The sequence below is a fragment of the Lampetra fluviatilis genome, chromosome 36 (assembly GCF_964198595.1).
Source record: "Lampetra fluviatilis chromosome 36, kcLamFluv1.1, whole genome shotgun sequence".
Taxonomy (NCBI): Eukaryota; Metazoa; Chordata; class Hyperoartia; order Petromyzontiformes; family Petromyzontidae; genus Lampetra; species Lampetra fluviatilis.
The window spans coordinates 1,027,183-1,044,920 of record NC_136310.1 but is presented as its reverse complement, the minus strand read 5'-3'; the positions used below and the strand labels follow the sequence as shown (position 1 = coordinate 1,044,920).

General features: G+C 57.2%; 1 protein-coding gene across 1 annotated transcript; it reads left to right on the top strand.

The window, feature by feature from the left end:
• The first annotated feature begins 3,063 nt into the window (after positions 1–3,063).
• Positions 3,064–17,345, top strand: LOC144945010 (epithelial sodium channel subunit alpha-like). Its single transcript, XM_078873165.1, is given in 16 exon segments — positions 3,064–3,136; positions 7,636–7,760; positions 9,058–9,165; positions 9,416–9,907; positions 10,751–10,934; positions 11,403–11,593; positions 12,643–12,746; positions 13,138–13,301; positions 13,770–13,868; positions 13,997–14,111; positions 14,910–14,988; positions 15,208–15,265; positions 15,500–15,555; positions 15,886–15,961; positions 16,464–17,105; positions 17,107–17,345. Coding segments are annotated over 13 exon segments (2,262 nt in total). The 5' UTR covers positions 3,064–3,136; positions 7,636–7,760; positions 9,058–9,165; positions 9,416–9,536; the 3' UTR covers positions 17,230–17,345.
• Positions 17,346–17,738: the final 393 nt, after the last annotated feature.

The following is a 17,738-nucleotide window of genomic DNA, read 5'->3' as shown; positions in this document are numbered from 1 at the left end:
TGCGTGTGTGTGTGCGTGTGTGTGCCGTGATGAGTTGCGCACGATCCGGTACGCGCTGGGCAAAACTCGTTTCGTGCGCCGGGCCAGGGAGGTGGGGGCGGAGAACGCGCGGTCTCGGTGGGTGTACAATGCGTGTGCGTGTGTGCGTGATGCGTGTCTGTGTGGGTATAACGTGTGTGTGTGTATATAACGTGTGTCTGTGTGGGTATAACGTGTGTCTGTGTGTGTGTATAACGTGTGTCTGTGTGGGTATAACGTGTGTGTGTGCGTGATGCGTGTGTGTGTGGGTATAACGTGTGTCTGTGTGTGTGTATAACGTGTGTCTGTGTGGGTATAACGTGTGTGTGTGGGTATAACGTGTGTCTGTGTGGGTATAACGTGTGTCTGTGTGGGTATAACGTGTGTCTGCGTGGGTATAACGTGTGTCTGTGTGTGTGTATAACGTGTGTCTGTGTGGGTATAACGTGTGTGTCGGTGTGTGTATAACGTGTGTCTCTGTGTGTGTATAACGTGTGTCTGAGTGGGTATAACGTGTGTGTATGTGTGTGTATAACGTGTGTCTGTGTGTGTGTATAACGTGTATCTGTGTGTGTATAACGTGTGTGTATATGTGTGTATAACGTGTGTCTGGGTGGGTATAACGTGTGTGTCTGTGTGTGTATAACGTGTGTCTGTGTGGGTATAACGTGTGTGTATGTGTGTGTATAACGTGTGTCTGTGTGGGTACAACGTGTGTGTCTGTGTGGGTATAACGTGTGTGTATGTGTGTGTATAACGTGTGTCTGTGTGGGTATAACGTGTATGTGTGTGTATAACGTGTGTCTGTGTGGGTATAACGTGTGTGTATGTGTGTGTATAACGTGTGTCTGTGTGGGTATAACGTGTATGTGTGTGTATAACGTGTGTGTATGTGTGTGTATAACGTGTGTCTGTGTGGGTATAACGTGTATGTGTGTGTATAACGTGTGTCTGTGTGGGTATAACGTGTGTGTCTGTGTGTGTATAACGTGTGTCTGTGTGGGTATAACGTGTATGTGTGTGTATAACGTGTGTCTGTGTGTGTGTATAACGTGTGTCTGTGTGGGTATAACGTGTGTCTGTGTGTGTGTATAACGTGTGTCTGTGTGGGTATAACGTGTGTGTATGTGTGTGTATAACGTGTGTCTGTGTGTGTGCTAACCACTGCGTCGTCACTTCTCCGCCAGTAGTTAACGCATTCCCAAACATCATTTTTTAAATCTATGTTTAATGATAAAGCGTCCATTTGTACAAAAGCTATTGTGTAAATATTGGAGAAAGGGGATGGTGTGAGTTTGTGTGCGCGTGTACATCAGAGAGTGGGGAGCGGTAGTGTAGCGGTTAGCGCTACGCTGCGCTACGAACCTGGCGACCCGAGTTTGATTCCCGCTCACGGCCAACACCAGTGACGATTATTTGAACTGGTCCTGGGCCTCCCCTAGGTCGACTCAGACTCAAATTAGTGCCTGGTGCGGTGTGTAAACATCGCCACGAGGGAGACAAAGGCGGTCGGGCGTGGTGCTTGTCACCCACCCCCTCGTGTACCGTTCCGGCATTCATAGGTGCTCGCCAACAGCACTTGCCCCAACCGTCTGTTAAGACTATGCGAGGGATCTGTGTCTTTGTTTGTACATCGGAGAACGTGTGTGCGCAGGAACTGTAGACCCCGTCACGTGTCTAAGTAGGATGTGTACAAGACACTTTCATTTCTGCGGATGGACGGATCTAGCAAGGAGGCGGATTATCTGCTTATTTGTTCTGTTATTCATCTTCTGCAGAATGAGGCTAAATGTTGTTTCATGTTGTGTAGTCGATCGTTTTGCGTACATCTAGGACCCAAATCTAACAGAGACGCTCCTGACATATGAACATCCGGCAGTTCAGCATTAGTCCCAGCAAGCCTGACTGCTGATTAATAACTTACAGATCGCTCCAGAATTGTGCTTGTGCCGATAGTGTGCACTCGCAGAAGGCCGTGCGGCTGGTGGGATGAGTGAAACACATATGTTGCATATGGAGGGGCAGACGAGTGGAGGCTCATTGCTCGATTACCTCCTCAAATCGGACGACAAAGTTTGGTGTCCAGCGCAGTTCGGGGACACGTGGCACGCGGGCCACAGCCACGTGGGTGCCACGTGGAGGTCAACGACTTCCCAACGACCCGCAAGCGACACGCGCATGTGGAGTATGCACAGTTATCTTGAACTTCTTTCTCACCGTACGTAGCCACAACGGTACTAATCGGAGGTGCCGGGGAATGACAACAAACTAAGCACACAAAGCAGTTCTACAGACGCGACGTGCTGGCCGGCACTGCCGACCATCTTCGTCTTACTAAAGACAAAGGGCTCAAGCCATTGGACACCTCCGAGATGCCCAGTCTAGCACCCACAATGCACCGTCGTACAATGTGGAGATCTCCGCGTTTCACGGTTGTGGGAGCCTCCTCCACTGTGAAGCAACAACGATATGATTACAGCTCCATCTATAGACACACACACAGCGAGTGGTGAGGATTACAACTCCACCTCCTGACACACACACAGCGAGTGGTGAGGAGCACTGCAATATATGTTCGCGACCTCACGGTGACCCGAGTTCTATTCCCGCTCAGGGCCAACACCAGTGACGATTCAGAATGATCCGAAGCGGCCCCAAGTCTCCCCTGGTGCGATGTAGAACCTGGCGCGGTGTGTCAACATCACCACTGGGGAGACAAAGGCGGCCGGGGCGTGGGGTATTGCTCATCCACCCCCTCGCGTGCCGTGCCGGCTTCCATGGGTATTCGCTAAAAAAAAAATCACTTGCCCCGACATTCTGTTAAAAGGCCGTATAGCGGGGCGGGAGGGGGAGGGAGGTGGACGGGGGGGGAGGAGATGGGGGGGCTGGAGGGGGAGGAGGTGGGGGGGCTGGAGGAGGTGGGGGGGAGCTGGAGGGGGATGAGGGGGAGGAGGTGGGGGGGGGCTGGAGGCCTTTGTCGAGTGGCTGTGTGCGAGGCTGGGGTGGGGCAGGCCGGACCGGTTTCGGGTGGCGCTCAAAGGCGAGACGAGGGTCGTTCCTGGCTGCAGAGCCTCGCACCCACAGCCCGAGCGAGACGCTCGCTCGCCCTCAGTCCCAGGTGAGGCTCTCTGACGCACACACTCACACACTCACTCACACACACACATCCACACATACATACATTCACACACTCACGCATCCATACACTCATATACTCACTCATTCACTCACACACTCGTTCATTCTCCGTACGCACCGACGGGGCAAGTTCTGTTAGTGAGCGCTTCTTAGCGCAATGCTCCGGCTGGGTGGTTCAACACCACGACCGGCCGCCTTTGTCTCCCCAGACTCGCACAGAGACCCCACAGACTCACACAGAGACCCTACAGACTCACACAGAGACCCCACAGACTCGCACGGAGACCCCACAGACTCGCACGGAGACCCCACAGACTCACACGGAGACCCCACAGACTCGCACAGAGACCCCACAGACTCACACAGAGACCCCACAGACTCACACAGAGACCCCACAGACTCACACAGAGACCCCACAGACTCGCACAGAGACCCCACAGACTCGCACAGAGACCCCACAGACTCGCACAGAGACCCCACAGACTCACACAGAGAGACCCGTAGACATACCGGGTATCTCTCCAATGATATTGGTCGTGAGCGCGAATCAAACTGAGGTCGCCAGGTACCTAGCGTCATGCACTGACCACCACACCCCGACTACACACACAATGCTACCTCTATGACGGTCTAATGCGTAACTTAAATACACTCATCATATAGTCGTCAAGTGTAGTTGTATGTCTAACCATTGCAGGATTGCATGTTATAAACTCATTACGCGGCTTAGCACTGACATTTAATTCGATTCTCGATCTTCGTACGGCTGATGTTGATGTAAGAGGCGCGCCGGTAATAAGTATTACATCGAGGCGATGGTGGTGGAGCTAGATTATTGAGTCGGTGTCCCATGAGCCCTGGATTAGTTTAGCGGGCCAGACGCGATTCCCAGGAGCATTATTATTGGTTTTAATCGCGAGATCTCTGAATCAGTTTCACCATTCTGGGTCTCATCAGCAGCAGCAGGCTGTTTAATCAAATGCTGCTGGATTGTACAGTGCTATATTTAAACGATTTAAAACCTTTGTTAGACCAGGAAAGGCCCACTGCGCTTTAAAGCTATTTTTCGGAAGCGACAAATGATAGCTCAACGCAGTGGCGTTATTTGTGCACATTTATAGCAGCCAAACAACTCTAAAAGCGTGATATTATTTTCAAAATTTGGAGGGGAAAACCGGAAAATGCGGAGATAAATCCACGCGGCCACCGGGAGAAAGATACGCAGACTCCAAATAATACAGCAGCAGGCGTCAGGGTCGGGGTCGAACCGACGACCTTCTGTAAGCCAGGCGAGGTAGTCGACATCTCCTCGCCACCGCGGTGCCGCATTGTGGGCGACAAGGGCACGCACCATCTCCACACGGATGTGCGCGCTGCCTCTGTTCACACACAAGGCGATATACAGCAGCAGGGTGACAACCCACACGCTCATTCACGAGCATAATTAGAGAAAGGCACAGCTTTAGATGTCTTGGGACGTGTGCAATTATTCAAGAAGAGACTCGACACGAATGTGGATTCGATTGGGAACATGTATCAGTGCCACGAGAAGCCGGGTAAGGCGACGAGCGAATTGGGTTCCAGCAGCAACGTGGACAATGTGGATGGTGACTGTGAGGAGAATCGAGTGCAAAGTTCCGGAGTAAATCTCACGGAGAGAGAGCGACACGGAAGAAAGGAAGGCGATGATGGCAGGCGACTCGGGTAGAGACGAGTTCGCAGAACGCAGTTCGTACGTTGGTACGCGTACACGGGCGCGTCTACGACTCTACGTGTTTGTTAGACTTCTTTTGCACCGTACGTAGCCAACCGCGCTAATCGGAGGTGCCGTGGAAGGACAGCAAACTAAAAACAACAAGAACTAGTTCTCAAGAAATGTTTCCAATCAAGGTGTACGTGTATGGGTGGGCACGTGTATGGGTGGGTACGTGTATGGGTGGGCACGTGCATGGGTGGGCACGTGTATGGGTGGGCACGTGTATGGGTGGGCACGTGTATGGGTGGGCACGTGTATGGGTGGGTACGTGTATGGGTGGGCACGTGTATGGGTGGGCACGTGTATGGGTGGGCACGTGTATGGGTGGGCACGTGTATGGGTGGGCACGTGTATGGGTGGGCACGTGTATGGGTGGGCACGTGCATGGGTGGGCACGTGCATGGGTGGGCACGTGCATGGGTGGGCACGTGCATGGGTGGGCACGTGTATGGGTGGGCACGTGTATGGGTGGGCACGTGTATGGGTGGGCACGTGTATGGGTGGGCACGTGTATGGGTGGGCACGTGTATGGGTGGGCACGTGCATGGGTGGGCACGTGTATGGGTGGGTGTGTGTTGTGTTGCGCGTGTGGATGAGTCGTTCGCGAAGCTAGGAATCTGCGGTTTGGCTGCTCAGTAGAACGATTCGTGACCGAGTCGAGACTGTTGGAGTTTATATATTTTTTAAAAAGCTGTCAGCAAGGATACAGAATATTGTATTTTAAATAGTAATAAGCAAAAGAAGATGAATAGACAACTTGAAGTTGACACTATCACTTGCCATTCATATTTGTTGAGAATAAATCTCAAATAAGTTTGTTTTCAATCACTTAGGGGCCGTCCATAAATGACGTCACGCACCTAGGGGGGGGGGTCAGACATTTGTGACGAAGGGGGGGGGTGAGAAATGTGACGTCACATAAAAATGCGCAACTTTAAATAAATATAGACAACACGTTCTAGTTAATAAAATATACTTTTTTTCTAAATGTTTTCTCCTACAACATCAGAGTGCAGCGGCACATTAAATACGCACTACAATGACAATAGTTTAAAGCGATTTGAAGCATGTTTTAATTGGGGGGGGGGCAGAGCTTTGTGCTTTGTGACGTCATATTTGAGGGGGGGGGTCTGACTTTTTGTGACGCCGTGTGACGAACGGGGGGGGGGGGTCAAAAATCGCCCAAAATCGCGTGACGTCATTTATGGACGGCCCCTTATCCCGTAGCCACTCACAACCGTGGCCGGGTGCCGAACACGGGCAGCCGGGTTCAGACCGCTGCTCCGCCGCTCCCACTCTCTCCCCGTTTAAAAAGTTCACCTGGTTAATCTGTTGTTTGTTCATCCAATCAAGTCAACAATCTGCTCCTCTTACACTCGCTCAGTGCCATGGCGGTGTCCGTCACCTGTATCGGGTGTCCGTGTGTGCAGAGCGGTGTTGTGTGTGTGTTGTTGTGTGTGTGTGTTGTTGTGTGTGTGTGTGTTGTGTGTGTCGCTACAAACCCGGCGACCCGAGTTTGATTCCCACCCACAGCCGAAACAGCGGTGATGAATATCTGTATTAGCCCAGTAGTATGTCTAAGCGTGTTTGTCTATATAGGAGGTCGTGGGTTCGATCCCGACCCTGACGCCTGCTGTACGTTTGGAGTTTGCGCGTCTCTCTCCCTCCCCCGTGTGTTTGTTTTTCTCCGATACAGAGCAGAGGGAAGGGTAAGTTGTACACGCACAGTCTGCAGCAGCAGCAGCAGCAGCCAACTCTACAACGCAGCTAAACTCTTTATATTTTACCAGCTGTGATCCCATTTAGCTGTGCAGCTCTCTTTCAGAAGCGGCCTGGCCATCACCAATGACGGCTCAACGAAGAGTGGCTTATCGGGTGTAAATATAAGCAGACAAATCCTCTACAACGCGCGTTTCTTAATGTGGAGGGAAAAAACTAGAGGACCCGGAGAAAAATAAACGCGACCACGGGGAGAGAGACACGCAAACTTCAAATATACAGCAGCAGGCGTCAGGGTCGTGATCGAACCCGCGACCTCCTGCGTACCAGGCGAGGCGGATAATATCTCGCCACCGTGCCGCCCCAGTTGCCATGATCTCTCCACTGCTGGATCAATGCCTCCCCAGTCCGTCAGGCTGTCGCCATCACTCGCGAGCTCACCCGTGTGTGTAGCCCCTTGCACGCGAGCTACTGTCGTCGCTCCGTCTCGTTCATGGAATTGGGCGGTCATCCCACCGTAGCAGGACCCTCCTGAAAAAAAGTCTTGAGACTCGGTGATGATTTTCTGAATAAACAAGCACAGCCCTTTTGCCGATACACCGCTGGATGAGGGCCTACCCATGTCATGTGTGACTTGTTTGTTTTGCCATACTTCACCGCGCTGGTCAACGTAGCTAGACGTTGGAAGTAGAGCACAGAGCAGAACGATGCACTTTGCTGCACTGGCCTCTGTTGGCAGCACAGCCCCTGGGTAGAGAAGTGGAGTCATTCGGCGCGGGCAGCCAGCAATCGTAAGGTTGCAACTTCGTATCCTGGTTGATGGGGGTGACAGCCCATCATCTCTCCAGTGTGAACAAAGCAAGTACCACGTTGTGGTAAAGTCGACGGTGGTTGTGATATAGATATACTCGCCCCCGCCATAAGAATGTGGAATTGCCACCGCTCTCAGGGCTAAGTAGAGGAGATGTTAAGGCTACACGGTGGATCTTTGTCTTTGGTGGCAGTGGAGCAGGCCGTGGGCCCATGTCCACCTCCGCCGCGGGCTGACTCGCCAGCTCGTCCTATGACCGCCGCCCTCTCCGTGATCCACCACGACGGCATGAGAAGGTGGCTGCTTTGGGAAGGCAAGGTGGGTGAGAGGCTCGCCCAATCGCGCTGCCGGCCGCCTTGACGGGCGCTCGCTCACGGCACTCGATCCCCCGGGGAGGGAGCTGGACGGCCGTGTGAGCGACGTTTGTCTCCGTCGAGTTTCTGGTGCGCTGCGTGCGGCGAGCGGTCTCCGTTGAAGCCGATGGCGTGGTCTGTGCCTGCCGCCTTGGCGAGCGGTTTAGTATGGATACGAGTCGGGTAGCGACTGTGAATCGATGTCCGAGTTGTGAATCCAGCTGCTGGCTTCAGCGGAGAGCGAATGTCGATACCACCCGTACCCTCGGAGATCGCTCGCGGCGGACACACAGAGACCCACCGACTCATACAGAGACCCACAGACTCATCACACAGAGACCCACCGACTCCTCACACAGAGGCCCACAGACTCACCACACAGAGACCCACAGACTCATCGCACAGAGACCCACAGACTCACCGCACAGAGACCCACAGACTCACCACACAGAGACCCACAGACTCATCGCACAGAGACCCACAGACTCATCGCACAGAGACCCACAGACTCACCACACAGAGACCCACAGACTCATCGCACAGAGACCCACAGACTCATCGCACAGAGACCCACAGACTCATCGCACAGAGACCCACAGACTCATCGCACAGAGACCCACAGACTCATAGCACAGAGACCCACAGACTCATCGCACAGAGACCCACAGACTCATCGCACAGAGACCCACAGACTCATCGCACAGAGACCCACAGACTCATCGCACAGAGACCCACAGACTCATCGCACAGAGACCCACAGACTCATCGCACAGAGACCCACAGACTCATCGCACAGAGACCCACAGACTCATCGCACAGAGACCCACAGATTCATCGCACAGAGACCCACAGACTCATCGCACAGAGACCCACAGACTCATCGCACAGAGACCCACAGACTCATCGCACAGAGACCCACAGACTCATCGCACAGAGACCCACAGACTCATCACACAAAGACCCACCGACTGGCAATTTGTTCCACTGTTGCGTTGGCCACAGTCACATTTGAGAAATCCTTTAACTTTTAATTTGTGGAGAAGGTGACTGCACCTGTCGTGGCCGGTTCAGAAGCGATGCAAGGCAGCTCACTGCTTGCTGGGGGGGCAGGTGGCCTCCTGATGGCTGGCTGGGTGAGGGTGGTGGTGGTGGTGGAATTCAGGACGGAGTGCGGCCGGGTTTTTTCGCCGCCGTGTTCCAGAGCGGCGATCTCCGGCCCGGTAACAGCCGCGCTGTCCCCTATACCCGTGTCGTGCGAGCAGCCACCCAGACTCAAGAATCTGAGCGTCAGCCGTGGGGACGGGAGGAGCCCACGAGCGTTGCGCTCTTTGCTGAACGGCGCGGCCTAAGGAAAGCTCCAGACGCGCGTCGTGAGTTCTTTATTATTTATTTTCCAGTGAAAATAAAAACAATGTGCACGTGGTTTTCTGAAATATGAATATTTATTCATAAATAATATTTATAAATATGAAATGTTTTCTGAAATATGAAATATGTTTCCCAATCGATGTTGTAAAGGAAGTGGCTTTCGGCAGAGAATCTCCGAGGGTCTGTTTGCTTTTTATCGTTTGTGTGTTTCTCACCCGCTCACCTCGTTCCCACCCCCCCACCCCTCGGCAGCCATTTCACCTCTTCCACCAAAAGCCGCCACCACCCCTCGGCAACCCCGCAGGCACCCGCGGCCAGGGACCACCACCACCTCCACCCGCCCCCGCCGCGCTCAACCCCCGCGGGCGAGGCGATGGGCGAGGCGATGGGCGAGCCGGCGGGCACGGGGGCGGCGGCGGCGGCGCCGGAGCGCCGTCCGCCCACGGTGCTGGAGTTCTGGAGGGGCAGCGTGACGGACTTCTACGACTCGTACGAGGAGATGTTCGAGTTCTTCTGCGACAACACCACCATCCACGGCGCCATCCGCCTCGTGTGCTCCAAGCGCAACAAGCTCAAGACGGCCTTCTGGTCGCTGCTCTTCATCGTCACCGTCATCCTCTTCTACTACACGAGCGCCCTCGTCTTCCTGCAGTACTACAGCTACACGGTGGCCGTCACCATGGGCCTCATGTTCCAGCAGAGCACCTTCCCCGCCATCACCGTCTGCAGCCTCAACCCGTACCGGTGGGTAGTGGTGTGGTGTGGTGGGGGTGGGTGGGTTGTGGTGGGTGTGGTGGGTGGGTTGTGGTGTGTGTGGTGGGTGGGTTGTGGTGTGGTGGGTGGGTTGTGGTGTGTGTGGTGGGTGGGTGGGTTGTGGTGAGTGTGGTGGGTGGGTGGGTTGTGGTGTGTGTGGTGGGTGGGTGGGTAGTGGTGTGGTGTGGTGGGGGTGGGTGGGTTGTGGTGTGTGTGGTGGGTGGATTGTGGTGTGGTGTGTGTGGTGGGTGGATTGTGGTGTGGTGTGTGTGGTGGGTGGGTTGGGTTGTGGTGTGTGTGGTGGGTGGGTTGGGTTGTGGTGTGTGTGGTGGGTGGGTTGGGTTGTGGTGTGGTGAGTGTGGTGGGTGGGTTCTGGTAAGTGTGGTGGGTGGATCGGTGGTTGGCTACGTGGGTGGTTGAGTTGTGGTCTCTGGGTTGGGTGCGGTGAGTGTGGTGGGTGCGTAGTTTGGTGCTAGTTGCTGCATGGGGAAGGCAGGTGGACACCCAGACAGAGAGATTGGTGGACACAGACAGAAGGATGGATGGACACTCAGACTCGACAGATGGACACGGACAGGGAGATGGATACAGACACGGATAGATAGAAGGACGAATGGACATGTGGATAGATGGATGGACAGACTGACTGATGTACGCACACGTTGACACAGTTAGATGGATGACCACATGAACAAACAGATGGATGGACGATGCACAGACAGAAGGAACACTGGATGCCGATGGACAGATGGACAGACACGTGTCTAAAAACACTGCAACCTACACGGGGGGATCGTTCTCTTTACCTTTGTTTCCCCCCCGCGTGTGCGTAAGGTACGAGGTAGTGCAAAGCTCCCTGCGCGAGCTCGACTCGATGACGGGGCAGGCGCTGCACCGCCTCTACGGCTACCAGCCGCCCGCCACGCAGGCTGCGGGCACTGCCGCCGCCCCGGGCATCCGGCTCGACACCGGCGTCGTCCTGGAGAGGACCGGGCCGGACACCGTCGGCTTCAAGCTGGTGCGTGTGTGTGTGTGCGCGTGTGTGTGCGCGCGCGCGTGTGTGTGTGTGTGTATGTGTGCGCGTGTGTGTGTGTGTATGTGTGCGCGTGTGTGTGTGCGTGTGTGTGTGCGCCGCTGTCACCTCGGGGGTTCGCCCTGTCGCCTTCATTCTGACGCCTCTCCCACGAGTCGCTGCGTCGGCTCTCGCACGCTCGTTTCCTCCGGCGTCTTGCCACGTCTCCTCGCGCTCTCCCGCCGCTCGCCGCATCTACCTAGCGTCTTCCCGTCCCCGCCCCGAGGGTCGTACGTCCCCGTGCGTCCCTGCGTCTTCGCTGCGCCCACGTCGTCTTCTCGCACCTCCTCGCCACGTCTCCGGCGCGTGACCAACGACCAACGAGTGCCCTCGTCCCGCCGTGTCTCGGGCTGACGTCGGCCGTGTCTCCCCCCCCCTCCCCTTGTCCCCCGCTCGTCTCCGCCCCCCGTGCAGTGCAACGCGACGGGCGGCGACTGCTTCTACCAGTCGTACGGCTCGGGCGTGCAGGCGGTGACCGAGTGGTACACCTTCCAGTACGTCAGCATCATGAGCCAGGTGCCCTCCTACATCAAGCAGTCTGATGACGCCAACATCGGGGACTTCATCTTCTCCTGCATGTTCAGCGGGATGCCCTGCAGCGACAGGCGAGCGCGCGTCGACTCGCACTTCGCATGGCGCGAGTTGCAATAGTTCGCATCGTGATTATTAAGAATGATCATTAGAATGCACTTATTCATCCAGGAATGCCGGAGTGAGTTGAAGGACTCTTTGTATTTCAACTGGGTTCCCGCTGCATTGGAGTTTTTATTTTAGGATGTTATCGGCCAATTAACGACGAGTGTTTATTGTACATGTGGGAGGAAACCGAAGCGCCCAGAGAAAATCCACATGCGTGCGAGGGGGCAACGCTCTATCCCCATGCAGATGGAAACAGATGCCGATTAGTTCACTTGCTGTACCGCCTTCTCCTGGTAATCAAGGGTGTCGCACCTCGATGCCCACGGGAAGGGAGTTTCGCAACAACACCTGTGTGCGGTGATCCATCAACCCTCTCTGCTGCTGCCTCGATCGCGCTGGAGTCGAGCCAGCGGGCCCGTGCAGCAGCGTAGCCACCACCACCACTGCCGCCGCCATCCGGCTTTTTCAGGAGGGTCCTACCAGGTTTTCCGTAGTAGGGGGGCGGTGGCTGCGGCTGCCGCTGCTGTCTATTCCAGTCGAGTAATTTCCCAGTCTGGCGTCTTTAACGTCCATTGTGAACGAAGCAGACGGTGTGGAGTGTCGTAGTTATTGCACAAAGATCCCCCGCATAGCCGTAAACAGACTGTCTGGAGAAGTGCTATTAGCGGGTAGCACCTGTGAAGGCCGACACGGCACACGAGGGAGTGGGTGGCAAGCACCACGCCCGACCGCCTTTGTCTCCCTAGTGGCGATGTTTACTCATCACACAAGGTACTAATTTGAGTTAACCTAGTGGAGGCCCAAGACCGATTCAGAGAATCATCACTGGTGTTGGCCGTGAGCGGGAATCGAACTCGGATCGCCGGGTTCGTAGCGCAGTGCGCTCACCGCTGCACCACCGCTCTCCACAAGTGCGCACACGCACACCGACACGTGTCCACGAGCGTGTGCGCGTGTTTCGCTTCCACTAAGCGCGGCTCTCTGTCCACGCCATCTGTGTATCCCCGGCGCGCAGTGAATACAGCCGCTTCCACCACCCGACTTACGGCAACTGCTACACGTTCAACAGCGCAAACTCGTCCAAACTGTGGCAAGCCTCCAAGCCGGGCCGAGACTACGGTGAGCCGCGCTCTCACGGCTTCTCCCGAGCGCCGCGTCGCAGCACGAGTCGTGTCCCGACCCGGCCGACCCGAGTTCGATTCCCGCTCACGGCCACAACACCGGTGACGAATATCCGAACCGGTCCTAGGCCTTCCTCTCGGTCGACCGAGCCTCAAACGAGTTCTCGGTGGCGTGATTAAGAACGTCAGCGGCTCTAGAAGACAAAGGCGGTCGGGCCGGGTGCTGGCCTCACCGCCCCCTTCGTGCGCCGTGCCGGCCGTGCCTAGGCGCCGCTCGCGAGCGGCCGCGGGGCCGCACGGGGCGATGCGTTCGTCTCGCGTGAACGTGCGGGTCGTGGGACGTCGCCGCCGTCGCCGCGTGAGAGTAAGTGCCCTCCTTGCCGTGCCAGGCCTGTCGCTGATCCTGCGCACAGAGCAGAACGACTACATCCCCTTCCTGTCCACGGTGGCGGGCGCCCGCATCATGGTGCACGACCAGGAGTCGCCGCCCTTCATGGAGGAGGGCGGCTTCGACATGCGCCCCGGCATCGAGACCTCGCTCGGCATCCGCATGGTGCGGGGCGCGCCACGCGGGCATCGTGCTGCAGGGTGCTGTGGGTCGCGTCGGGCAGAGCGGGGCGCCCTGGGTATTGTGCGGTGGAGCGTGGCATCGTGCGACTTTATACGGCGTTGTAGGATGCATAAGGGAATTGTGGGATGGAGCAGAGCATTGTGGGATGAACGTTGTGGGCCATTGGTAAATGTTATTTTGAACAGAAACACACAAGATTGACATTACTACTCTCCTTCCCTTATTTGTTTTGTTATCACTTTATGGCACCCCAGAGGTGCACGACGTGGTGTGTCACGTGCGGTGTGTGAATCGGTGTGACGCGCGGTCTGTGACGTGTGGTGTGTGACACGGTGTGACATGTAGTGTGTGACACGGTGTGATGTGTGGTGTATGACTCGCGGTGTGTGATGTGCGGTGTGACGCGCGGTGTGTGACGTGGGGTGAGACGCATGCCCTGTTCCTGTACAGTTGGAGGCGACTCGAATGCCCGACCCGTACGGGAACTGCACGGAGGACGGCAGCGACGTTCCCGTGTTGAACCTCTACTCCTCCGCCTACACCGTGCAGGTGACGGAGCACCCCGCCCACCCGCCATCGCCGCCAAACCACAGACGCCGTGCCACGCGTTAACGAAGATGATATCGCAGACAGGGATTGGCGTATTTACCCGTGTGTGCGTGTGTGCGTGTGTGCAGGCGTGCGTGCGCTCCTGCTTCCAGCTAGCGCTGGTGGAGGCGTGTGGCTGTGGTCACTACTTCTACCCCCTCCCTCCCAACGCCGCCTACTGCAGCTACAATAACACGGCGTGGGGTAACAAAGACAAAGATCCCCCGTGTAGCCTTAACAGACTGTTAGGGCAAGTGCTGTTAGCGAGTAGCACCTATGAAAGGCCGGCACGGCACGCAAGGGGGCGGGTGGCCAGCACAACGCCCGGCCGCCTTTGTCTCCGAGTAGTGATGCTTACACACTGCACCAGATACTCATGTGAGGCTGAGTCGACCCAGGGGAGGTCCATGATCGGTTCACATAATCATCACTCGTGTTGCCGGGTTCGTAGAGCAGTGCAGTGCTAACCGCTTGCAAAACTGCCGTTCTCCACGCTCACACCGACGCACACAGAGATCCCCCGGGGAGCCTTCAGTGCACCGTCGGTGCCGGCACTTTGAGCCAACGCTGATGAGGGTCCCGGCGCAGCGCAAGAAGGGGGGGGGGGCGGGGCGGTCACGGTGGCACACGAGCCAGCGCCACACCTGACCACCTATGACAAGGCCCAGTCCCGGTGCCAATGTCGCCGACAGTAGCCGTGGCTGGGAATGGAACTCGGGTTCGCTGACCTTTAGAGCTGTTTAGCTTGTTGTCCTTCCCCCGCACCTCCCGGTTAGCTCGGTTGGCTACGCACGGTGCGATATACAAATGTACGACCACTGCACCGCCACTCGCTGCACTGCCGCTCCCCGCTCGGACCACGCCACCTTGGGGACGTGGCGCTCCGCGGGTTCGGTGAAGACCGCAGAGTCGCTCTGCGGTGGTGACGCTGTGAGCGAAGGGGGAGGGTTGTGGGCGTTGGTGACGGGGTGTGCGCTGGCCTCCCTCTGTGTCTGCCTGCAGGACACTGCTACTACAAACTCTACCGACGATTCATCTCCGACGAGCTCGGCTGCGTTGACAAATGTGCACAGCCCTGCACGTACGTCACCCTCTCCCCCCCCCCGCACCCCATCTGCCTTGCGTTCGCATGCGAGGAAGTGAGCTGGAAACGGCGGTATCCAAATATTACGTCGCAACATCGTGAGAGGCGGTGGTAGCCTGGGGAGGGCCTTCGTCCAGCAATGGATAGACCGTGGCTGCTTGATGAGTATTGACAACAAAGGCTTTTGTCCCGCTTGCTTCGATGTTTTGTTCCCAGTACGAAGCGCTTTGCCGTGACCCCAGGATACGCCACCTGGCCTGACAGCAGCTCCGAGGTGAGGCCCACAACCTCCTGGCACCGTCAACCTCGTCCATGCACCGTGGCTTTTTCTGGCCATCGGAGGTGTTCGAGAATGATGACAACAATAATTTACGCTTAACACGAACGCACGGTCACGCGACTTTTCCATCCTCGCGCATCGTGTGTAACGTGTCGTGTGTAACGTGTCGTGTGTAACGTGTCGTGTGTAACGTGTCGTGTGTAACGTGTGCGCGTTTTTATTCCATAGAAATGGATCTTCAACCTCCTCTCCTTGCAGAATAATTACTCCGTCACCACTGTGAGGTAAGACGCACATTTTTTTTTGTGATACATTTCCACAGCCAAACGCACGTTGATTCTAAATGTGGATGGAAAAACTGGAAGACACAAACAATACAAATATACAGCAGGCGTCAGGTTCGGGATTGAACTTACGGCCTCCTGCATACCAGGCGAGGTAGTTAACATCTCGCCACTGCGGCACCCAGAAAAGTAAACAAAAATCCCCCCAAAAAAAGTGTTACGACAACATAACGTCACGCAACCATCGGCCTTCTGGGCCTTACGCGCCGCTGACTCCCAGCAGCTTCGTGCGAGTAATCTGGCGAGCGCTGCCGCGTTTCCCTCTGTCAGGAACGACGTGGCCAAGCTGAACGTTTACTTCCGGGAGCTCAACATGAAGACGATCAGCGAGTCGGCCGCCACCAACGTGAGTCCCACACTCGCGACGGCCGCAACGCGCGGGATGAGTTGTCGGTGCGCGTGAGCGAGTTGGTCGCGGGTGCGTGTGCGGAGAGTGGACGATAAAAATAACTTGACACAACATCGCAGTGGGGTCTCGCATTTGGATGTTCAAAAATCCGAACCGTTAGGTCAGTGGCCTACTGGCCATCCGATCCCCACCATGATGGGAGTCTCGCGTATCGCGCGATGATCCCGTTGTAATCCACCGGCTCCGCAGCCGGGCCGCCAGTGGCGTGGTTGGCGTGGGCCAACCCCTGTCCGGTTGGCCTCGCCTCCGTAGGCCGCGGGCCGGGCCCCCGCGGCCCACAGGCCCCGGTGCCGTGGTGTCGCCTGCGTGGTCGACGGCTCCTCCGCGGGTGCGCGCCATCGGTGCCGTGTCGACGCGACGTTCGAGCCGACGCCGCTCAAATCTCTTTTCTTCTCCTCCTCCATCTCACCCCACCCCCGCTCACCGCTCGTGCCCGCAGGTCATCTGGCTGCTGTCGAACATCGGCAGCCAGTGGAGCTTGTGGTTCGGCTCCTCGGTGCTGTCGTGGCTCGAGGTGGGGGAGCTCGGCATCGACTGCTGCATCATGGTCTTCGTCTTGGCCTACCGCCGGCGCCGGTCGTGCGCCGAGCGCCGAAGGGCTCGCGGCACGGGCAACGATGGTGGCGGCGGCGTCGCGGAGCCGTCGCGAGCGGGCGGCGCCTTGGCGGGCGGCGCTCGGCAGACGCACGGGCGAGGCTGGGTCGCGACGTCGATCGAAGATTCCGAGGTGGCGGCGCTGCCGCCGCCGCCGCCCAGCTTCCGCGAAGCGCTGGGCTGCGCCAACGCGGCCTACGACGGTGCCGACGACGGCCACGACGGCGACGGCGGCGGCGTCGCCATCGGGGGCCCCACGGAGCGGCCCCCCCCGTGGCGACGCGGCTCGCTGACGCGCAACGCCTGCTCCTTCTGCGTCGTCGCCGACATCAGCTGCCCTCCCGCGGCGGCCGCTAAGCCGGCGGTCGGGGCCTCCCGCGAGGACGCCGCCGCCGCCCCGGAGGCCCTGCCGCCGGACTACGGCTCCCTGCGGCGCGTGCCCGAGGGGTACGTCGCCGTGAGCTCCGACCCCGGCGGGCCGCCCCACGGGGGGGGCCGGCGCGCCGCTGCTCTCCCCGCGCGTCTCTGCGCTGGCGGCGAGCGGCAAGGAGGTTCTACGGCGCCGCTCGGCGTCGCTCAACGTCGTGTCCTTCGCCATCGAGGAGGCCTGAGGGGGCCGCGTGACACCGGTTCCCCCCCTTCCCCCCCAGGTCTCCGAAGGGGTCGGGGGGGCCGCGTTGCGACGTCGCGCCACCCAAGGGTTGATCGCCGTGCGACGCGGTGAAACGTGCCGATTCGGGGTTCCTTTTGACAAAAGCCGATTCAAATAAATGAACAAATAAATGTTGCCGCGGGTAGTGCTCCCCATCGTGTTCCCGTATAAGCGGGGTTCATGCAACCCGGTCACACGACGTACGCGTAACGTCACCGGATAATCGATTCAAATCTATCCCCACGCTCGCCACGCTTGCGTCGAATCGTTTTGTGCGAACGTCGATCATTTTTGATTCGCACGTTTCTGCAGATTATACCTCCTGTAGTCTTCTGACAAATTTTACCATCTCCACGCAAGGCAGGGGGCGTCTTGTTCATGAATTCAGCTGTGACCCCGAATCGAGACGCTAAATTGCGTCACCGGTGGCTCCTGCTCGGAGCCGCGACGCGTTTCCCGTGTGCGTGC